Source organism: Leptonychotes weddellii, chromosome 5 (genome assembly GCF_054177405.1).
Source record: "Leptonychotes weddellii isolate Sample4059 chromosome 5, ASM5417740v2, whole genome shotgun sequence".
Classification (NCBI taxonomy): domain Eukaryota; kingdom Metazoa; phylum Chordata; class Mammalia; order Carnivora; family Phocidae; genus Leptonychotes; species Leptonychotes weddellii.
Genome location: NC_138373.1, coordinates 103,574,991 through 103,598,630, shown reverse-complemented (window position 1 = coordinate 103,598,630; position 23,640 = coordinate 103,574,991). Strand labels below are relative to the sequence as shown.

Below are 23,640 nucleotides of genomic sequence, written 5' to 3'. Positions count from 1 at the left end.
CATCTCACTGGTTCACACACGTTTTTGGACCTGCTTTCCTGATAAAATTCTAAAGAATAACATTTTCAAACGAAAGGATTTTCAAGTCCTGGTTATTGGCCCATTTATTTCCAATTAATATGAAAAATTCAGAAATCCTGGTGCAAGAAAACAACACAGAGAGTTCCTTGACACAGACTTGACTTCTAAAATGGATGACAAGAGTGAGTGCTTCAGTCTGTTTGGGAAAAATTGTTAACTGTCTGGAACAAGTGAGGAAGTGAACTTGCCAAGGACAAGGATGGTCTTTCAAATCCCAGTTTGCTAGTGGTGCCCAGGGATTCCCATCGGTAATGACAAGTCTAGACACTTTCTACTTTTTAAAAGCTACAGTTATTCAGCTGCTGTTTCCTTCTCACCCCTGTCACCAGACCCTCTCTGACTCTGCCTCCCTCTGGCAGGATGCCAAGCCCAGCAAAGGCCTCAAGAATTGCTAATACATTTGGTACTAGTAAATTGCTAGTTTGGCCTAGGAAATGTGGTAAACCACATACTGTGCCATCCAGCCCCCCACAGAAAGAGCTGGGTGGCGCTAATGTAGAGTGGGGCCAGGGCCACAGTGAGGTGATAATATGGATTTTAGAGAAAGAGAGGCATTTTCTTTCTAGAGATAGGGACAGAAGTGCCTCTCATCTGAGCTGAGCTCTGGCCGCTGGCGGTGAGGGGACGAGACCTATCTTTTTCTTTTGTTGATTGAAGTTATCAATGATGACACCAATGAACAGGTTCAGGGTGAAGAAGGAGCCGAAGATGATGAAGATGACAAAGTAGATGTACATGTAGATGTTGTCCTCATACTTAGGCTGCTCGTCAGGCTGTCAAAGAATAGGAGAGAAAAGAAGAGAATCAGCTCCTAGCGTGGGGTGAGGCGGGCCATTCTGACATGCCATCGCCACCAGCCATAACTGACCGCTGGAGCTGCTGCGCCAGCTGGGGAGAGGGCGCTCTACGTTCTCGCTGCCCGGCCCTGCCCTGCCACTTGACTTAGGCGGAGAATATGCAAATGGCGAGGCCAGGGGGAGGGGAGGGCTGTCCGCTAGGAGCCACACTTCTGTCAGCAGCACTGAAGAGGAGATGGCTCCACTGGGTAAAACTCAACGGCCTAATCATCTGGAGCCAGTGTAAGAGAGCGATGACTGACCGAGAGGAGGAAAGGGAGCTATAATCAATCAGACAAGCAATACATGTCCTAACCCCCTTTTTCTTTTCTTTTTTTTTTTTTTAAAGATTTTATTTATTTGATAGAGAGAGACAGCGAGAGAGGGAACACAAGCAGGAGAGGCAGGCTTCCTGCCAAGCAGCAGCCCGACACGGGACTCGATCCCAGGACCCTGGGATCACGACCTGAGCTGAAGGCAGACACTTAACCAACTGAGCCACCCAGGCGCCCCCCCTTTTTCTTGATAAGCGCCGTCATGCTGCTTGCTTTCTAGCCATCTAAGAAGGTTGTGGTTTCGCCAGGTGTATCCTTACCTTTCGGGAATCTACAGCTGCATACATGATGTCCATCCAGCCTTTGAAGGTTGCCTGGCAAACAGAGTCAGTCATTAGACTGTGCCTGTTAGGGGGTGGGTGGGGGTCTAGGCAGGGGTCACAGAGGCCAGGCTCATAGGTTCAGCGTGAACACAAGACAGAGTTTGGGCATGGCTTCATACGGACACAGAATTTTCTTTAGTTAATACAGGTCCCGAGGGAGCTTTGACTCAGTCCCTGAAAATAACACCAAAGTTTGGCAGAGAAACATGTTGACAATGGTAATTGGATCAATTCTCTCATAAAAGGTCTTAAAAATGGGTCTGAGGAGGTTTCCTAAAGCCAGGGCAAACTCGTATTTATGAATGAGTGGCAGGAATCTACTGAGGTACTGGGAACTCAGCCCACCACTGACAAGTCATTTTTTTTACAATGGTGTTAAATAAGCAATGGGGGTCTGAAAATTTCTAAGTTGCAGTGAAAAAAAAAAACCCCAAAACAACACAAGGCCAGAACTTTCCCCCTACCACTTTCTGCATTCAGCCTATGTCAGTGGCAATCCTGGCTCCATCCCAGGCAGCCCGTCCTAACTGCACTCTCTTTACATCTACTGTACCTCGTCTGATTTTGGAAACAAATACGGGTTAGCAATTCAGTGTTCTCTGTTTTCTTTTTGTCCCATTTGTTTTATTTATTCAACCAGACTCCAAGTTTTTTCAGGGCACGGGTGGTTCTTTATTCATCAGACGGCCCTAGTAGTGCCAAGCACAGCACCTTGCACAAGGTGGGGACTCTGAATACAATGTCTAATTGGCTGATTGATGTGCATTGGTCTCCTGGAGCTGCTCCAATTCAGATTCAATTTGTGGGTCCAATTTCCCCAACTGGATAAAACAACAAAAGACTCTGGAGTAGGATAAAGCTCATTCTATTAACTGTGGCTCCTAATACTAGCTAACAGTAAGTGCTTACTATCTGTAAGGTCAAGTTGAAAGTTTCACCTGCATTACAGCATTCAATCCTCCCAACGACTATACGATGTAGGTAACAAAAATACCTAATAGCAAAATACTATTAATTAAGCACTGCTCTGTGCCAGGCATTGTTCTAAGAAATTTTAATAAACTATCATGAGTCCTCTTAACAACAGTGCAAGGTATTATTACCGACGTTGAACAGATGAAGAAACAGACTTGGGAAAGTTGAGCAATTTGTCCAAGGTTACATATGCAATAAACATCAGAGTGTGGCTCAAACCTACAATTGTCTGACTCCAAAGCTTAAGAGTTTTCACTGCATCATCCTGTCTCATCAAACAGTCCAAAAAATTGGTGACAGTGGAAGAGGAAACTAGACATGACGGTAGGCTACATAATTAAAATAAATCCTTTCTTACCACGATACGTTAATCTGAGACCTTTCTCTGGGGTTGGGCTGACATGAGTGGCAGCATCTTGGCACTGCCATATTCTTTTCTTTAGTTCACTTAGTGTAGCTGTTATATAGGATTATTCTGCTGAATCAGAATTCCCATTTTTTTGGTGGGGGTGGTGTCTATGCACTTACCTTCTTCCTCCCCCCACCCCCGCGCCTTCTCCTTAAACACATACTTTGTCCTGGGGAGAGAAGGTGGTCTCTCTGCAACTTTCTTATGCTGCAGGAATCTATTTGTAGCTGAGCAGAACTCTGCTCCTGAGCACAGTGAAAGATCCCCCTTGAGTGAGGTCTTGGAGAATTCAGAAGTTCTCAGGAAAGGCGTCTCCCTGGAACCGGTTTGGGAAAGGACATTGTTCTCTGTGGCCTACTAGGAGTAATCCTGATTCTGGATGCAGGAATGAGAAGGAACCAAATGCAATTTTTGCCAGCTATCTGAGCATCACAGGATTGACAAAAACAGCAATGCTTACCACTTGAAGAAGCGCCAGGTAGCCTGCCCCAACGTTGTCAAAGTTGATCTTCACATTCTTCCACCTGATTTCTGTGTTGTTCCCCTCCATGAGCTTTTCACACTCAGTTTTATTGTTGACATCTTCAATATCAAATCGGATTTCAGAAGTCTCATTAAAGCAGTAGTGATACTTTCCCGCAAACAGGTTAACTCCCATGATGCTGAAAATCAGCCAGAAGATGAGACACACCAGCAGCACATTCATGATGGAGGGGATGGCGCCCACCAAGGCATTCACCACCACCTGCATTGGAAGGGGGAGGTTGCTGAGTGTTGGGAGGAAGTATGAGCAAGCATACTCTTTTGATTTCCAGGAGGGGAATGATACTGTGTGGCTTGTTCTGACTATAAAAACGTTACGTCCCCTTTGGAATTAGGGTGGCTGGACAGATCCACAAGTAGGACCAAAATTTTCTAAATCTCTAAAATATATTTTGAGGAATACTAGTAAATTCCATAATATTTATTTCATCTAACACGAATTCCCCTGCCCCAGTTGACTTAGGTCTTCTCGCCCAGGCTCCAACCTGGGACTGAAAAAATTATTTCTTAGTCTAGTCTCCCTCCTTGCCAACTCATAAAATATGTCCCCGTGGGGGAAATCTGATTTCAAGCTCACCAGTTGCCTTTCAACAGACATTCCCCCTCTGCAAAACAAGGTAGGATTGTTCAAAATCACAGAGAACTACCCTTTGGTGTTAGCAGGGAATCAGTCAATGGTACACAAAGTCTCTTTTATGCAAGGCCAGTTATCTTATTTCAGGCAATAGCTGAGCATGCATATTTTGCAGGCTCAAGAGAAAAAAAAAGCTATATTCCCTCTACCAAACAGAATAAAATAAAATCTGAACAGATGTATTTTTCACTCAAGGTTCATTATTCTTCTTAAGCTTTTTTTTTTTTTTTTTTTTTTTCTGACTTTGTAGGCTTCTGAATCTGAGTCACCCCTGTTTGGCTAATGCTGATTGATGTCTCTCTGCTCAATCCAGGGCTGGACTCGACTCTTCACAATGTATTAGAAATAGGAATGACTTACATTTTCTGGAGAGCTCTGAGTTAGATCACTGCTCTTGAAACCCCCAAACCGGCATATTGTTAAAAATCACTGACTGCAGTAAGGCTCAGGAATGAAAAAAATGCAAAGGGAAAAAAACCCTTCAGGAATCAAAGTTTCTGGGTTGTTTTTAACTTTGATTTTGATTCACACTATAGGTGAGAGTAGCTAGACAATACTTCAACTGTGGTGGCAATTTTCACTAGAGGAGTTCAAAGGGCTTATAAAAATAGCATTTCAGGGTGGGGGGGCAGAAAATAAGGCTGGTGTTCATTCTGCCCTGATTCTCACTTGCTGTTGTCTTAAGCGGGACTGCTAAGGCCCAGAAAGGTGACTCTAAAGTGGGAAGAATGTGTCTTCCTTTTTCTAAATATCCTAGGAGAATTAAAATGGAGTTAAAATAAAAACAATGGATATAAACACAGCTTTCTAATGTTTTGTGAGAAGGAGGTGAGAAGTATCACCGTGTTCCGGCCTCAGTTTTTCAGTGCAGGGAAGAGGCAGGACATACACACTGCATATGCACAGCATCAAAAGGGCCCACAGGGCTGTGCTGTGGAAGGAACACCAGGGGGCAGCTCTGGGCTCCGTTTGAGCCCAACCTGACTTGGGGTTGGGTTTTCCTTATCTTCTGTTCTCGCCTTAGACTGCAACGTCACTGGTAGGAACGCGGGGCTGGGAAGAGCTGTTCTGTCCTATATAAAAAAGGCAATGATATTCTGCTAAGGAGTCACTCTTCTTTAGATTAAAATATTAGTTTTGTGTTTCTCCAATTCACATATGAAGGCCTTTAGATTGAGAGGTAGTTATTTCTTAATTCTTAGACCAAGAAATCTCTTCTAGATTTAATAACTCTGTCATTAGCGTAAAATGATTACCCTTCAACTGTTCATTACTTTGAGGGAGGAAAGCCAGAATATCTGAAATCTAGAAAATCCTCTACGTTATTTTGGAGAATGACTGATTGATTGATTGATGTTACCAAATTTGTCAGGTGATCAGATTTGAATTTTACCTCCTCATTCTACAGTTGCTCACCCCTTGGTGGAGCACCAGAAAGCAATGAAATGTGCAAAAGAACAGGCAAAAAGAGGATGATCCACAAATGGAATAATCATTTCTCGGACAATAAGAGTCGATTATCAAAATTCAAAAGCTCAAGTCTATGTGACAGCATTTTGCAGCAGAGCTTAGGTGAGAGATCATGACCTTCTATTAGACCATCACAAGTGTGCAATAGGGAAGTAAGCCCCAAAAGATTTCAAACCTAGAAATGCTTCTTTTTATCTCAATTCAGAATCTACCTCCTCTAGGAACTCTTCTGACTATCTTAACCCAGTCTAACCCGTCCTGCACAGTGTTACACGTTACAGTTAAATATGGGGTAATATTTATAGCAGGGAAGAATAATTAGCTCGTTAACTAAGTGACCTCTTCCCACTTTTATACTCATAGATCTGATCAAAAGAATCAATACACAAAAGTATTTACTGAACCTTGTTCTCTGATATGTAGGACACAAAATCCTATAAAATCCAATGTACTTATATGATGTAAATGTACTTTTGATTAATTATAACCAAAGAAAAACTTCTTAGCTTAGCTTTATGAATAAAACAGTAAACAGTTGATGAAATTTACTAATAATTCTTCCTGGCTGTAGACATTAGCTAATAATGAAAATTGTTTAACCGTGCTCCATATATAATTGTCATCGTGCTGATATTCTCAGTGACCAAAGGGCAAGAAGCACTCTCGCACTACAGGTAAGTGCAAACGGCAATTCAAGTTTCCATAGGCAGTCACTTCGTGAATTGGTCCCTAACAACTCTTGAGTTATTCTACATTGCCTTTAGTTATGATAAAAATTCATTGTTCAAAACTAGGTATAGAAATATTACTAAAACTTGGGTCTAGCAATCTATGAAGTTACTGTTTTCAGTGGACATTTATACTTAAAGATTGCTTCAAATCTACTTAACTGATGAAAAAATTCCAGTGGATACTAATTCTTAGAGCAGTGTTGTCTTCTCATAATGCCTAGAACATTACCATTCATTAAATGCTATAAAATCTGTCAAATAGCTTTTAATATCTGGCAGAGGGAACATGGCTTTAATGGACAACTATGTACTGACAATCAACAAAAAGGCATGCATGTTTCATAGCATTATATACCCTCAAAAATTTAATAGCACAGCAAATCTCTTAAATGAAGATTACTATGGAGGAGAGAAAAGCAAAGAACTACATTAAGTGTTCCTTTGTCAAGAGCATGAGTGTTTCGATTTTCTGGTGTTTGGTTTGAGGAAGGAGAGAGGAAGACCTGAAGTCAGTGTCCCGGGACGGGCTGGGGCCCTATGTTCCCTCCCAAACGGAGGTCTGAGCCCACCATTGGAACAGCACAGTGACGGTTGAGCCCACTTGCATGGATGGTATTCAGGTTATGAAGAGTTCTTACCGAACACTTTCTAAGGGTAATTGCTCAGTGTCGGTGTATGTAAGAACCCAAACCAAAAAATAGAAAACATATGGCCCTATAGGACAGTAGCCTTCAAATAAAATGTATATACCTAATCCTGTTTATCACTGGGAAGCTGACTGTTAGCTCAGGCAGATTCAGTCTTTTCTTCCTGCAGTTACTCCTTCACAGAGGGGCTGGGAAACTGCAGTACAGGACTGGGTCCTGAGCCCTCTCCCCTGCCCAACCAGAAGTGGTCAGTTCTGCTGGCTGACCGGAGCCAACCAAACCAAGGGACACTCCTCTACCAGAGCTTCCCTTACTGAACACTCATTGTTTGAAATCCTGGCTTTTGGTTCAAACTGGTTTTCGCTCATATTCTCTTAGCTGAAAAAACCCTTCATGTAGAGGTTTCACTTTCTCATGCTTTTTCAGAAAAAACTTTCTGCCGGTTCTGATCACTGCTTCTGGTCCCTAAATTACTTGAAAGTTGGCAACTAGAAGTTTTTGGGGAATGGAAACTGGGAGTCCAAGGCAAGGTGGGGAGAGGGGGAGGGGCTGAAGGGAAGCGGTGTGGCCACCCAAAGGGCCCCTGCGTCCAGGTGACTCAAATAACCTCCTCATGAGCAAGCTGGCCCCAGCTGGTCATCGGGGACGACTTCTGCCACGGGCGAGGCCTGGCAGTAATGAGCATCCGGGTGGAGAAAGTTAGTAGCAAGTGTCAGCTGGGCATTTTTTCTTGGGCTTTCTTCAGCTATTACCAGTCTGGCTTTAGGAGGTCCAGGATCACTGGCATCGGCTGAGGAAGAGCACAGGCTGCTGGGGTGGCTACCGTGTGCCCAGGACGGTCTTCAACAGCCTTCTTTTACTCAGTGTTTCAGTCGCCAACACCGATTATCAACGCTCTAAACAGAACTGATAGGACTTATGAAAAGAGTTTCACCAGCCCTTGCTGAAAACAGTGGGAAGGCGGGGGAGGAGGGGAGGGCACGGCAGTCCTAGGTCTAATGACCCGGAACACGGAGTCGTCCGCAGTATACTCTCTCTCTCCCTCGCTCTAGCCTGCGCCTACCGGTCACCTCACTGCACACGTTCTGAAATCTCTCTTCTTTCTGGGAGAAAGACTCAGACTCCCAAGTTCTGCTTTGTTTTTTAAATTGAAAGAAGTCTGTGTTGCCATGGACCCGACCTTCCTGCCGACGGTTTAGGTGGGTTGCGGAAAGCTTATATGCAGTAAACCGAACCGTGACTGTGCTACAGAAAAGACACAACTGGTGGCGAAAAGTATTTGTCTGAAGAAACTAACAAATACAACTCCCGAGGCGCAGTGACGTTTTCACCCTCCTGTCCAACCGTGGGGAGTTCTGTGGAGCGGTGGCCAGGGAGCACAGATGAGGAACGGGTGAGGTGGGCACTGGCCTCGTACCTAGACTCTCCAGTCGGCCTTGCTTCCTGGGGACCACTGGAACCATTTAATTTTTATTCCTACATTCTGATATCTGCACATTTAAAAACATATCCTCCGGTTTGCTCTCCTGCATGTATTCAACATCTGGATGGAAACGAGTTTTCTTGGTCTCCTTAAGTATAACAGACCTCTCTGTTACCACAGGACAACGATTACCACTAAAAGCCAGTTGCCCACCTGATTTTAGGAAATTGACTTTTTAGCATGTGTGTGTGTGCACACGCACATGCACATTTTTTTTTTTAACCAAGAGAGACAGCAAAAGGGCACCAAAAGAGGGAGCCTTGTTTCTAGGTTGGCAGGGTGACAGCACCTTGCCCCGTTTGGATTTGGGTGGAGTATCACCAAAGCAGGAATAGCAGGTGTCAAGAAATTTCAGGAGAACTAGCTGAGAAGTCATCTGGCATCATACCTGATTGTTATTTTGATGGTGTCAGGATAGGGGACCATATAGCGTGGGCAGAGGGGTGGGGGGTGAGGAGGAAAGCTTTGCTATCAGACAGAGGCTGCCAGTCCTTATGGGACTGGGCTGAGAACAACAAGGTGCAATAAGAGGAATCAGAATAGAAAGAAAAGCATTTCTTTTCCCAGGGCCATGCCAAATTCTGCTCCATTCCCAATTCCAGGCCTGCCATCATGTCTTTCAGCTGCCTTCTCAGTGACGGCAAGGCCACAGTCCCCACCTGGCTGATGCCCCTACACGGCACTCGCCCTGCCTGCAGCCTCTGCTTTTCAGTGGGTCTGTGGGTTACAATTCCCCTTCTTTGCACCTGGTGATTCTCCCTATTAAATCAACAGCCCAGAAAGCCGCCCCGAGTGCTACAGGTAAGCCAGGCCAAATGAGAATAGCCAGCGTTAACATGTTCTGCGATGGCACGCTGTTGGGGTGGGGCCCATATTAATGTGATGAGGCAGCTTGATGCGACCCCCTCGCACGGGGCAGGTGCGGGGAGAGAGTGGAGGATCAAATCAGCAGCTGCATCACAGATCGTGTCTGAATGATCTTCCCACCGTGTGATCAGTTCTAGCATGCGTAAACAGTTTCCATCGGCATGCAGAAGGATCAGCTGCTCTTAGTATCTTACCCTCATCCCTTCAAATCGTGATAAGGCTCTTAAGGGTCTCAAAGCTCTTAGGGTCCTAAGGGACTTTATGGCACCTAGTTCCGAGTAGCCCAGGGCATTAGCTATAAGGCTGACTAAAGAGACCTACACGGAAACAGAAGAGAAAAACAAAAACAAAAAAGGAAACAAAACAAAACAAAGAAAAACAAGAAAAGAGGTTCCAGAGTGTTAGAATAAAGCCCCTAGCACTGATTACACAGATTGGGCCCCCCAGGGAGAGAGAGTGGGTAACACCAGCTGCCTACTTCAACTTGGACTCAAACGACCTGAAAGGAAAGGAGGTTGAGAGGCAGAAGAAAAAACACAGGGGGGAAGGAGAAAATCGAGAGGAGGCGGTAGAACATACATACAGGTTGGCAAAGGGAAGAGGCTGAAGGGAGAGGGGGAATGAGGACGTTCCAGTGGAAGGAGAGGAGCCTGAACAGATGACAAAAACCTTACCCTCGCCCTTTACAGCCTCTGCAGCTCCCAGAAGTTGCCATTAAATTAAGCCAGACAAATTTAATGGTACCTATGGAAAAGAATACAGATAAATACACACACTCCACACAAGCTGCCCCCTCCTCAGCTCATTCACCATGGATTTCCAACAGGGACAAGCTCTCTTGCTCCTGGTTGACAAGAAACCATTTGCTGGAGAATGTGATGAGTTACTACATCAACAAAGGAAACGTATCCAGTAGGCGCCACAGCTGGCTTTGCAGTTCCCGAGAAGACAAGAACCAAAGGAAGCAATTTCTAGACAGTTTTGGCTCCACGAGAACTCCCTTAAGCAATTCTTCCATCTCTCACTTTCAACTATAATAATCCTTCCGTCTCTGAACTACCACCATGACTCCTTCATGAGAACTTGGGTGGGTCTGAAAACTGAACCCATATTTCTCCTTATCATCCCCATTCTTTCTCTCCAGAATGGCTCAAAATGAACCGGCCTCAGGTCTGTCCCTTCCTGGACCATCTTCTACTCTCATTGTTAGAAAAACAGCTGGAAGGATTCTTAGAAAAATTTTAGAAATTCTATTCACAGAGGAGCACATGGAGACCCACGAGAATCTGCCGAGTGTCACGCTGGCATTCTGGAGCCAGAAAGAGAGACCCACCCTCCTGGTTTGTAGGCCAGAGCTCCTTCTGCCACAGACAGGTCACCTCCCCGACTGGCAGGTACAATATCCCAAGAGAGGGTTATCGGTATCTGAACAATCCGGAGTTGACTGTATTGCCCTGCTGGGGAGAAGCCTGCAAGTCTCCAGGCCTGGTGTCATGATGGTCAAATGCCTTCCTGCTCTTCCAGAGCCAAACTCACCTTGCCCTACCAGAGCGCTCAGAGCAGTTCCCAGATGGTCCCATAACACTGGATGCTGACTATACCGAGGGCCACCTGGGCCTGACCTGAGTTCCCACCAAAGGAAACTACCTTTAGCAGATCAAATCCTGACATGTCTGGGGCTCTGGGTTTCTTGGAGCAGTCTTTCCCGAGTACTGCACCACAAATTCTGGGATAGGTTAAGATGTTCCCATCAATCATTCTTAAGTTCCCTCTACTGGAAAGTGGTGGTTACAGATCTGCTTGGCCTAAACTGATGTTTTAAAGCAAAATTAGAGGAGAAAAAAAGGAAACAATCTACAACTCAGTTTCATTTGTTGCTTTTTATCTCTAGCTGAGGGCTTTAATTCTTTGATTCTGTATCTCTGAACTGTATAAAACGTTTTAAAAAATAATTTCTTTTCTTTTTACAATGAAGCAGCAGGACTGACAGGAGGTAGAAGTGGAATGTCCGTGACCTAGTGAGGGAAAGGAATGAGCAGGCTCAAGGATTTCAATTTTTTAAAAGGGGTGTGAACCTTTATCCATGCATGGGCTCATAATCCTTCAGTGTAGGTATCTTCCCTGGAGTCCTAGGCAGTATTCAAAGCGAATCTGGAATTAAAGCCTGCCCTATTTACTCATGTTCTTTGAAGGGCACATGCTTCAGAGTTCAATTTTTGTCTAAAACAAGGGCCTCAAAAGCTTTATCTGGAACACAGTAGCCCAACCAATCATTTTCCCTCCATTCATCATTACCAGAAGAATCTACATGGAGGTGTTTTTGCTTATTATTGCCAAGTGCAGCCAACTCTTAACACCAAATAATCTATAACTGCCAGATTCTTAGTGAGACCCCAGTAGGTACACCTGAAGGTGAGCTATCCCATCCTGACTAAGTGCCTGAGTTCAAAATACCTGAGTCAACCTCATCCTGAGAAACTATGCCAGGTAAAGACCACAAAACACTAAGCTTTGAGGGGCGATGGGCCCCACGCACGACAGGCCCCACACATGGCAGGGAGACCCAGCTCTTCGGGGGGGCCAGGGGTGGTTAATCTGATAACGAAGAGGCCTGAGGTAGCAAGAAGGATGGGGGTACAGGTGCCGATCCCGAGGTTGGCTCTAAATGGTGCCAAGATAATGTGCTGCTCAGTGGATCAATCTAGCCAAGATCTCCCAAGGCAGGGTCAGAAGGATCCTATGTGGGCTATTCCTTAGCAGCTGAGGGCGCTCTGATAATCCTGAGTCCCCATGTTAAACTTTCACTGGAGGTAACAAAATCATTGCTGAAAGTACACTTTAAGGAAAGAATCAAACCTGGAAAAAAGAAAGGAGTTGAGGTGAAGTAAAAATTCAGGGTATCAGTGGCTACAGGAATGGAAAAAAAGGGAGACACTGGGTGGACTTCTTCCAAATGATGTGAACGTTTGCAAATGGAGAATGTCTGTAATAGTCTGAATTCAGGATGTGTGGTCTCTGAAAGTTCCCGACCTTGGAACCGATACGCTGGCTAACCTCCGGATATGATGGGATAAATTTCCCTAGGGGAAAGATGACAAAATTCTTCTACAGGACAAGATCTCCAGTGCAGCCAAGAACCTGAGCAAAATGAAACATTGTCTCTGGGAATTACATGCCTTGTAACCAAAGAGAATTAACCTTGGAAATTGTCGGGATTATCCACGTGATTGTAAAAAGTCCTCTTAGCAGCTTTAAGGGACAATACAAAGGAATGAGAATCCTTTAGGGAAACAAACATGGCGATGAAAAACAGATTTGGACATCTAGTCACTGGGGGATGAGATGGTAAGAAGAGAGCCTCTCAGAGATGGTGCTAAAGTAGGACCTAAAATTTACACCTGCTGGATGTTCTAGAATGCCAAAGGCACAAGACAGCAAAAACTGTGATGGCTCCAGCTGTTCTTCTTTCTCCATTCACAACTGAGCCTTGCTTCTCCATTCACAACTCAGGGTGGCAAACGGTGCAGCCACAGTGCGGACTGGAGCTGCTCCCACTTAGCGCATGCTGCTTTAGACTGTGATTATTTGTATACATGTCTCATCTTTCGGGCCCTTCGAGGGAACTGTCCATGTCTTCTGTTCTCTGTATCTCCCACAACTCCTGGCAGGAGGCTTGGCATGTTGTGGGTGCTCAGTAAACATGATACAAAATGCACTGTTGTGTCCAAGAGAAGTCAGTGGATGGGAGGGTCCCGGGGGAGCCCTGTTCCCAGAATGCTGGATTACCGCAAGGCTGGAGTCAGGCCCGAGCAGTCCTGCAAGCTGGTGTGAGTGCCTAAGGAGCTGGGGCCATGGCTGCCTGCCCCACATGACTCCCTACAGCTTCTGGGACAGCTCTACACAGAGAATGGTACTTGATTTCTATTTGTTGACTAATAACTGGTACAGAGGTGTTCTTAGGAACCACTGTCAGGTCTCAAGGCAATGTAAGAATCCAGCAACTCCCTCAAGCTGGGGAATTTATGGATTACTGTTGGCCACATGTCTGTCTCATACTTCCTTTTCTCTTTTTTTTTTTAAGATTTTATTTATTTATTTGACAGAGAGAGACACAGCGAGAGAGGGAACACAAGCAGGGGGAGTGGGAGAGGGAGAAGCAGGCTTCCCGCCGAGCAGGGAGCCCGATGCGGGGGCTCGATCCCAGGACGCTGGGATCATGACCTGAGCCGAAGGCAGATGCTTAACGACTGAGCCACCCAGGCGCCCCTGTCTCATACTTTCTATTTCTCTGCCACCCAGTATGAAAAGTGATAGAAATGTTTGCTAAATAAATGGTGATGTGCAGGACGGTCAATGCTTTTACCAGCTTATTTGGGTACCCGGTGGTCCTGTTCTGTGGAAAGAGAGCAGGCCCAGAGTCCCTTTAGTTCTCTGGGCCATCTCCCAAGCCCATTTCTGAATTCTCAGAGCTCGGGCTTTCCGTCCGCGGGAGGCGGAGCCTTCCGTCAGAAGGTACTAGCGGTAGTCGCTGAAGGGAGTGCTGAAACCTCTTGCTAGAGAGGCCTCGTGCTGGTGCCCTCTGAGGCAGTACCTGTTTGGTTCACTTTAAGGGCAGAGGGTGAATTTCACCTCATCTGGCATCTTCTAAAGGCCTGATTTCTGAAAAGGGAATGCAAATAGGAGCAGAGCGAAGAGCTCCTGGAAGGAGTCATTAACCACGGAAGTCGGAAGTCGCAGACACTGTGTAGGAACAGGAATGCATTTATAGAGCAGAGATCACTGGTGCGGAGTGCTGGGCTCCTGTCATTTGACAGAGGCTTCCATGCTGCTCTGTTCGGGATCCCAGAGGCACGCTCTAGGTAGTTTACTATACAGCTGAGGAAATATATATTCTATATGTACCCACCCAGCCTCCAAACACTCCATTTGCTTGGTACTTAGCGCTCAGCAGGAAGTGAATTCTCCGTAGGCCCTGGTCCTGAAATTCCCATTCACCCTTTCTTTCAAATGCTGATTTGGCTAGAAGAAAAGAGCTTTAGTGATTACACAGAATCAGAAGCACTCAACACAGTTAGAAAAGCCAACAAGGAACAAGGGCTGGAGGGGTGAGCAACAGTTACAGATGATGCAGCTTAAACCCTGAAAAATAACAGAGGAGGTGATGGCTGGCAAGCCTTGCAGATGATCAGAGGCCACCAAGCCTTGGAGATGGTCTTGGAATCTGGAGGAAGAAAGGATTCTCTTAAGTGTGATCACCACTGTGGAAAAGGCAATGTGTGGGAAGGCGGGGAGGTTATTTTGGTGTGAACGCCACCTCCTCTGGATAGACTGACTTGTTCAGAGGAGTCTGGTACGAAGCCTTTAGTTGATGGAAGTGTCCAGAGGAACGGTCAGCAGAGAGCCTACCAAGATCCGCCCCCCAACCTGGACCCCAGCAGCACCCACGTCATCCTCACCCCTCTCCTGGCACCAGGAAGAGGACAGCCTGCTGGTGTGGGCCAAGAACCTTCTTGTTCCCAGCCTAATAACAAGGGGTGCTGGCACCAGTGATTTGCACTCCCCATTCCTAATCTCTGACTCTTCTAAGCTGAACCACCAGAGCACAGAGCCGGCTGGTTCGTCCCTGGAGCAAATGTAGGGCCTCTCAGAGCACTGTCTGAGTGCTCCGACAGGAGCTTTACCCAAAACTACACCTCCATCTTGTCCGACATCCTGGGTCCCCAGGCAACTCTGGCCGTTGGAGGAAGGAACATCCCTGCTTTTGTTTTGCTACCAGAAGGGGTGGGGAGTAGAAAGCAGGACACGTACAGCCACAATGAGGAAGTCCAGCCAGCACCAGGCATTGGTGAAGAACTTGACGAAGCCGTAGGCTGTCCACTTGAGCAGCATCTCCAGGATGAAGATGTAGGTGAAGACTTTGTCAGCGTATTCCAGGATGGTACGGATGGTCTTTCTCTGCTCGATGTAGATGTCCTCGAAGGCCTAAAAGAGAAGCAGTGGCTGCCTACCGTGCCTGAAGGCAGGCAAGCCGGGCTGGAAGGCCCCCCTCACCTCGGCAGCTCCTCCCCCTGCGGCGGGCCTAACCTCGGCTTCCTGTCTCTCTCACCCCACCCCCCTGCCTCATGCGGCTTCTTAGAAAAAGTCTTACTGAGATACAATCCACGTACCATGCAATTCAGCGATTTAAAGCTTACGGTTCAAAAGCTCTCAGTATATTCAGAGTTGTGCGTCCATCACACGATCAAGTTTAGAATATCTTTATCTACCCCAAAAAGAAACCCCACACCTTCTAGCTGCCACCCTCTAGCCTCCCTGTCTCCCACGAGTCCCAGGCAACCACTGTGCTATTTTCTCTCTTCACGTGAAGGGAATCAGCCGATCTGTGGTCCCTGGTGACTGGCTTCTCTCCCTGCGCACAGTTTTCCAAGTTCATCCATGCCGCAGCCCACATCAGTGCTGCATTTCTCGTGACTGCTGAATAAGACTCCAATGTACAGTTGTACCGCAGTCTGTTTACCTTCCTCACTGACGGACACTTGTGTGCCTACGTTCTGGCTATTGTGAACAGTGCTGCCGCGAGCATTCACGCATCCTTTTTTATGTGGACATGTCTTCATTTCTCTAGGGTGTAATACCAAGGAGCAGAACTGCCGGCTCACATGGTAACTGTAGGCTTCAGTTTTTGAGGTACTGCCAAACAGCTCCCCAAAATGGCAGCACCATTCTACATTTCCTCCGGCAGCGTATGAGGGTTCCAGGTTCTCCGTGTCCTTGCCAACACTCTATATGTTTATATGATAACATCTTTTCTCCCTTCAGCCCCTGATGCCACAGATTCAGGGGGAGGGTCACAGGGCTGGGAGATGCTCAGGTGAAGAAAATCTTAGTCTGACTTTCTCTCTCTGGAATTCCTGAATGAGGTCACGCCCTAACACGAAGGTATGAGCATTCCCATGACTGGAGTGGTGGGCTGCGGAGGGAGAGGAGGGGGTCCTGCAGCGTGAGAGAAAACTACAGGCGGAACAAAAGTCCCGTGTCCTGCAATGGGAGGTCCTGCTCTGGACAGTTCTGAAAGGAAGGACAGAATTGGGCTGCCTGCAGATACATTTCCAACATGGGGGCACATGGACATCAGGTACTCCAGTTCCATTACTGGGCAGTTGGGGAGAGGTCATAGGTCCATAGTCCTTCTCAGGGGTCCGCTCAGTGAAAAACTCAACAGCTTCCACGTCAAGTTTCCCCTTACCTCTCTTTGCAGAGATTCACTCTGTCACCCAATACATGTGAGATGCCCCAGACTGAGCTTCCCGTCACTGGTGGCTCAATTCCCTCTCTCTGAAGTCCCATCATAACCCCCTTCTTGGCTTCTCTCAGACATCTTAGCTATGGCTTCACTTTGTTATTTTTTTTTTTTTTTTGAGAGAGAGAGTGAGAGAGAGAGAGAGTGAGAGAGTGGAGAGTGGGGGTGAGGGTCAGAGGGAGAGAGAGAAAATCTCCATCAGACTCCCTGCTGAGCCCAACGCAGGGCTTGATCCTATAACCCTGAGATCATGACCTGAGCCGAAATCAAGAGTTGGGTGCTTAACCAACTGAGCCACCCAGGCGCCCCTTCACTTTACTATTTTTAGGTCTCAAGCCTACTAATTGCACAGGGTCTTCATGTACTGAGCCAAGTACCCCCTGTTTTATTCATCTACAATAAAGAAAAGCTGTCAAAGGTGAGCAGTAAAGAAAGTTCAAAACTTCTGTTTCACTGCTGCTTTTATTTTTTGTGGAGATGAGAAAGAGAAGAGTCAGATGAGGTATGTTCTCTTAATTTTGGGTTTCTGTTTACTAGGTTGGAGGAAGAGCGATGATGACAGTCACAAAACACCTTTCTCCTGGCACTGGCCTGAGTCTCGCGGGCAGAGACCGTGCTGTCATCTTGGGCTGCACAGCACCTTAGCCAGCACTGAGGGAAGGGCTGTGGAGTCAATAAAGGCCCAGAGCAGGCAGGGCAGTGGGACCCCTGCCTGGCTCAGATCCAGGCTACCAAGCCATCCCTCAGGCCTCCTGCATTTGTCCTGCTGCATTCCTGCATAATCCCTGCTTCCGCCCCCCACTCCCCACCAGCTCTTCTTTGCCACCTACTGCCTCCATTTCAGTTTCTCTTATTCTCCTACCTCATCAGTCGAAGCAAAACTTCTCAAGTCACTGTTGGGATCTTTAACACTAAATTTGGGGCTTCTTTCTTGCTATTTTCTGCATCCAGCTTAGGCTTTGCTTCCATCCCTACACAAATGTGCCCGCCTTCTTTGAAAGCATTTCAAAATTCTGTATTCTTCAGCTTTCCCTTAACTCAAACAAGGAAAATGTGCAGCATCTCTAAGTCCCTCCTATCCTCAAATCTATCCAACTGGGGAACAGCTCCCTCACCCGTGACCCTGTCCAGGTCTCCTCAGTTACAAGCCAGCTAAAATGAAAGCAAATGCTCAGATAATTAGTTCCAGCAGGGAAGGAGCCCGCGTGTTCAGTGCCCCCTGTGCCTCACACTGATCAGTGATAAGCACTTAGAATATGAACCACCTTTACACCAGAGGCCTGGCTCTTTAAGTATTTGCTAATGCCATGGGTTTTCCAAACCAGTTAGGGTGTGAGGGGAGATGGCGTAGGGGAACCCAACCTCTCTCCTATATGGGGCAAGTGAAAAGTAAAGAGCAAGATATTTGGGGTATTAGGCGAGAAAGGGAAGTTCATTTTAGGAAGTTGCTTAGGATGGGGCAAACTAAGCAGCGAAGATAATTAATTTGTGCTCTCATCCTGATTGAAAGGGGGTCTTGGACGTGAGTGGGGTCATGCTGAGTGTAAAGAAGATCAAGATGTAGCTAAGTGGATTCTAATCCTAAAGGCTCAAAACAACAGGCCAAAGCACTTTGGCAGGCCATTATCCTTGGGACCACAGCCATCCGTGCTCTCAGAGAAACTGGGCTTGGGCCCCCTCTGGTCTCTCCCACTAGTTCCTACAAAGCCTTCCCCAGCCCATCCCTCCTCATCCTCTCCCCCGGACTCACCAGGGCGCCACTGCTGAGCAGAATCATGAAAATGATGAAGGTCTCAAACCAATTGTGCTCCACGATGAGGAAGCAGGTTTTCCTCAGGATCCACCAGGACTTGCCTAGCCCTTCTTCGATGTTGACCTGGCAGCACTTGAATCGCTGGACACAACCTGGCACCAGTGGGAGAGGCAGGTCAGACGGTGGAGCGTGCCCGCCCGGACCGGCCCTCGTGGGCTCTCAGGCCCCACCAGGCACTGCCCCACCACACAGCCGGGAGTACAGTGGCTGAATCGGAATGTCTGACTCAGACACGGACGATGGCAGGGCTGGGGCTATGCCGCAAGACCACCAGGGCATGGCCTCTGCGGTTGGGAAGATGTCCTCTAAAGAAGCAGTGAGAGGGAGGAGAAAAGGGTAGCCAGGAGGCTGACACAGCCGTGACAGAACAGGCCTTGCTATCGGAAGTTTTTGGCCTGAGGCCAAGAGAAAATGGACAAAGAAATGTTTGTGAATAGAAACTCGCTATAGGTAGGAACCAAACAAGGGAAACAACATCAACTTCCCTCAAAACGCGGAGGTGGGGAACAAAGCTCCTGAAGATGGCCACGGAGCACCCACCCTCAGCCAACCACTGACCCCGGCAGAAATCCGCGAGCAGTGCCAGGCCCACAGGCCCACCCTTGTCCTTGCCCCCTTGCACCTTCTGTGAAGCAGGCATCTGGATCCAAGTACTCCTCTGGCTGTTCCACAGGGACTTCCTCTACTTCGGGTTTGATATCGATGGTGCTTCCTTCAGAGGAGCTAGTATCATCCAGTTTCTAGATTCGCAAAGAAAAGGGAGCTCAACCAACTTTGGAGCGGTACTTCCACTCCATCTGACAGTTCTACTTCAGGCATGGACGAGGGACCAGCTGTAATTCTTTGCAATTCTTACTATAAACTCATCATCATCCGGTTCCGGAGGGGCAAACAACTACCAGAGGGCCCTCAAAACTTCTGTCAGGACTGAGTAGAACACACTGAAGTCTGCTCCCAGATGAGCGATCCACCCTACACAAAATGTGGCTACTGGTGGGTGTCAGTGCTACAGCTCAGACAGATTAACGGCAGGGCAGTTCTGGAGGGTTTGCTTCAGCCTCTGACTGAGATGATCCAGCAGCAATGGAGACGGATCTAGGACCATCTCAGGAAACTAGGTCACCCAGGGAAGGTCTAGAATGACAGTGGGTATTAGGGTTGGTTCCCAAACCTAGCTGGCTATTCCACAGTCTCTCCACCAAGCCCATAGCTGAACCAGTCTCGGGAGCTGACAGGGCCCTATTTGTTCCCACACAGAATCGAGGTTGGGTTCTAGACTGGGACCTTACATCTTTGCTGCCTTCAGGATCCGACTCGCTGCTAACATCCTCTGTGTTGAGGTTCTCAAAATCAGACTCTCCGACAGCAATGGGCACCCGCACAGTCAAGTTGGGGTTGTTGATGAAGGACATGTGGTCCTCATCAATGATATACTTCTCCACACTGCTGCCAATGCCGCTGGTTGTGCCATTGCCGTTCTTCTGGAAGTCACCGTTCCGGTGGATGTCTGCCCCAGTGTGGTTGGCGATGCAGTTGGCCTTCTTTTCATACAGCTCGTCCAGAGGCTTCACCTCGTCGGCCTCACGCTGCTTGAAGTGGGCCTGCATGAAGGCATGCACTTTCAGTTTGGCCCAAGCCACCCCCTTCTTGATCCGGATGACTGAGATTTGTAGGTTGTTCATTTCCCCATCGTCGTCTGTGGCGGCCAGGTTGTCTGCACTGAAGGAGCTCAGAAGCAAGGCCAGAAACAGGTTCAGCACCTGCACCAGTGGCATTAGGAGAAAGGAGAAGGAACGTAGAGGGTGGTATTAAGCAAAGTCAGCCAGCAAACTAGGATTAAAACTGGAAGCCCACACACTTACGTGACAGGCACAAGAGTTTCTATCGCAATAAACATAGGGGTGCATATATCTTTCCTAATTAGTGTTGTTGTTTTCTTTGGGAAGATACCCAGTAATGGAATTACTGGATCATATGGTAGTTCTATTTTTAACTTTGTGAGGAACCTCCATACTCTTTTCCACCAAGGGGACAGTTTGTTTGGTTTTGGTTGTAATACAAGGTTGGCACCTCTTTTCTTGGTTCTCTTATAGTTTGACATACATATGTATGTACCCCCAAATATATTACTTTTCTTATAATCAGATAAAATAAAAACTGTATCCATCTTGGGAAACAATTCCCCCTCAAACCAAAGAAAAAGATGGACATGGCTTACTGGGAGGACTGAAGAAGGGACAGATGCCATGTATTCACGGGCAGTGGACGTCTTGGAGAACCCACATGAGAAAAACAACTAGGCTTGGAGAGCCATGAGCTCTTACAACAAATCAAGAAAGAAGAATTGCAATACAGCTCATGTCATCTGAAGAATTAATTTCCTTTGTTTTCCTAACATTTATAAAATAAAATAGCTTAATAAGACAGTGATGGTGACTGTTGTGTTCTGTTGTATATCTAAGTGTCCAGCCATCAGATGTAAGCTTTATTTATTTATGTTTTAATAGCCTATTTTACCACATTGGACATTAAGATTAATTTATTTTTATTAAGACTTACTTTACAAATTGGGAGAGGTGTTCACTTCTTGACTTACACCTGGCCCTTACTTTGTCACACTTCTGAAGAAGAGCAAGCAACACATTTTGGGTGGGGATAATAGTATGGGTAGAGTAGGAGGGATGGAAACAATAAGTGAACTTTATGTATGCAAATTATTCGGGCCATTCGTAGAATTACAAAGGAATATGGTTGGTAAAATGGGGGTGAGTTGGAGGGGGCTCTGAAGGCCAGGCTGAGGGATTTGAATTTTATGTAATTGGATTCACTATTGGTCTTTGAGTAAGGGAGTAAGAGATGATAGAGATTTGAGAAACTCATTCCTACCAGGTACGTACAGTTAGAGCTGTTACTTGCATGAGTTAATAAGGGTCTGGATTAGGCTATTGTAATCTCAAACCTTAGAGCATGCATGAAAATCTCCTGGAGTGGGGGAGTTACATGAAAAAATACATATTTCCTTGGCCTCACCTTTAAGATTTGATTCAGTAGATCTGCTATAGGCCCTGGGACAGCCTTTTTTAATGAGTGAAACTTGGATGGCTGTGATCTTCAGACCACACTTTTAAAAATACTGGATGGGCTACAGGAATGGAAAGGATGGGGAAGATCTTAGAAATACTATGAAGATGTATGAAAGGCATCAGACAATTTACTGGGAAGGGAGAGAAGAGAGTCAGAAGAGACTTACAGTCACAGATTCCCAGAGACTAGGTGGGCAGAAGGACTGAGCAAAGGGGAACCTGGAAAGGTGTCATCAGAAGCAGAAATAAAGTCACATGCTCAGGTGTCTGTAGAGTCATGGGGAGAGGATGCGGAGACAAGTGAGGAGAATGGAGAAAGGGGGGCGAGGTCAGGGCTGGGAAATGTGGATCCCACTATGTACCAGGAGGCAAAGCTGCATTCACTGAAGAAGTGGGAAGGCTAGCGGGAGTAGCACTGAGGGAAGGATGGTCGGGAATGGAGAAAGGGAGGGATTACAGAAACATCACAGTGTCTATTTTTACAGATCATAGGAAAGAATAGGGTGGCACGGCTGGTTCGGAGCCTGGTGAGCTGGAACTCTCTCCTGGCATGCTTCTCTATGGCACAAAAAGGAGGAAAACTGCTCTGGATGAGCTGACGGGGGTTATCTGGGTTTGCTTTCTTCCAGCCCCCCTTGCTCTAGACTTGCAAGTTGGATTGGGCCTGACCTGAAAGACAAGTACTTCTTAAACTTTAGTGTGCATGTCAATCACCTGGGGGTCCTGTTAAAAATGCAGATTCTGATTCAGTAGTTCTGGGGTGAGGCCCAAGATTCTGCATTTCTAACATACTCTAAAGTGATCTCATTGTTGCTAGTCCTCTGACCACACTTTGAGAAACATGGCGTCAAAATCTCTGTTGGTGAATATTCTACATACAGAGGCAGAAGACAGCAGGCTGACAGATCAGAGTAAAGCAAAAAAGTGATTAGCCATTTATACAAGTTAGATAAAACCCTCCGTCGGTTTAGATCAGTGGTTCTCAATGGAGGGCAATTTTGCCTCATAGGGGACAGTTGGCAACATCTGGAGACATTTTTGGTTGTCACATATTAGGGTTGGAGGGGGGCATTACTGGCCAGTAAAATGTAGAGGTCAGGAATGCTGCTCAACATCCTACAACACATAGGATAATCCTACAACAAAAAATTATCTAACCCAAAGTGCCAACAGGGTCAAGGTTGAGAAATTCTAATTTAAATGAAGGATACTTCTGTAGTAGAAAGAGCATAGATTTTGTAGTCCAGGATCTAATACATGCCCTGACATTTACCAGTTGCCTGACTTCCAGGAAGGTCACTTAACTTTGCTGAGTTTTGTTTCCATAACTATGAAAAAGGGCTGACAGGTTGTGGGGCTTATGACTCAGCAGGCCTCTGCAAAGAGCAGTCTCCTCTCCCTCATTTGTACCTTAGGGTTCTTGAGCCAAGAAAGACTAAAAACCAGCACAGACATGGAAGCTAGTAGGACCAAGCCCATTGGGCATCCGGGTCAAGGGTTAAGATGTTCCGGGCAAAGAATGAAAAGTTGTACAAGTTAGTACTAACCACCAAGTTGCCAATAACCATGACCATCATGAAGACAATGAGGCACATGGCCTGGCCTGCCACTTCCATGCAGTCCCACATGGTCTCGATCCACTCCCCGCACAACACTCGAAAGACAATGAGGAAGGAATGGAAAAAGTCATTCATGTGCCAGCGAGGGAGTTCACAGTCCTGGTTGATCTTGCAGACACACTCTTTGTAGCTCTTTCCAAAGAGTTGCATTCCTACCACGGCAAAGATAAAGACAATAATGGCCAGCACCAGGGTCAGGTTGCCCAGGGCACCCACTGAATTTCCAATAATCTTGATCAGCATGTTCAGGGTGGGCCAGGATTTGGCCAATTTGAAGACTCGGAGCTAAGGGGAAAAAAAACAAAACAAAAATCAAATGATACTCAATCCACGTTCTTCCACATGGCTAAAATAAAAATATATAAAATTAGTGAGATCAGCTTAAATTTATTGAGCACCTTTGGGAAGTTCCCAGGACTTTCTGTCTTAGACTAAAATGGGAGAATGTGAGGCATAGACAGGGAAAATGGATTAGTTTCACAGTAAGTGAA

At 46.5% G+C, this 23,640-nt stretch overlaps 1 protein-coding gene across 1 annotated transcript in view; it reads right to left on the bottom strand.

Annotated features, from left to right (window-relative positions):
- The window catches only part of SCN8A (sodium voltage-gated channel alpha subunit 8), a 174,119-nt gene that overhangs the window by 13,796 nt on the left and 136,683 nt on the right, over positions 1–23,640 (bottom strand). Inside the window, exons 17-25 of the mRNA XM_081821697.1 lie at positions 23,078–23,434; positions 19,737–20,207; positions 19,070–19,187; positions 18,385–18,539; positions 15,143–15,316; positions 9,529–9,651; positions 3,420–3,704; positions 1,513–1,566; positions 717–854 (exon numbers count right to left, since the gene is read on the bottom strand). Coding sequence (XP_081677823.1) covers positions 717–854; positions 1,513–1,566; positions 3,420–3,704; positions 9,529–9,651; positions 15,143–15,316; positions 18,385–18,539; positions 19,070–19,187; positions 19,737–20,207; positions 23,078–23,434 — 1,875 coding nt within the window. The remainder of the gene's footprint in view (positions 1–716; positions 855–1,512; positions 1,567–3,419; positions 3,705–9,528; positions 9,652–15,142; positions 15,317–18,384; positions 18,540–19,069; positions 19,188–19,736; positions 20,208–23,077; positions 23,435–23,640) is intronic.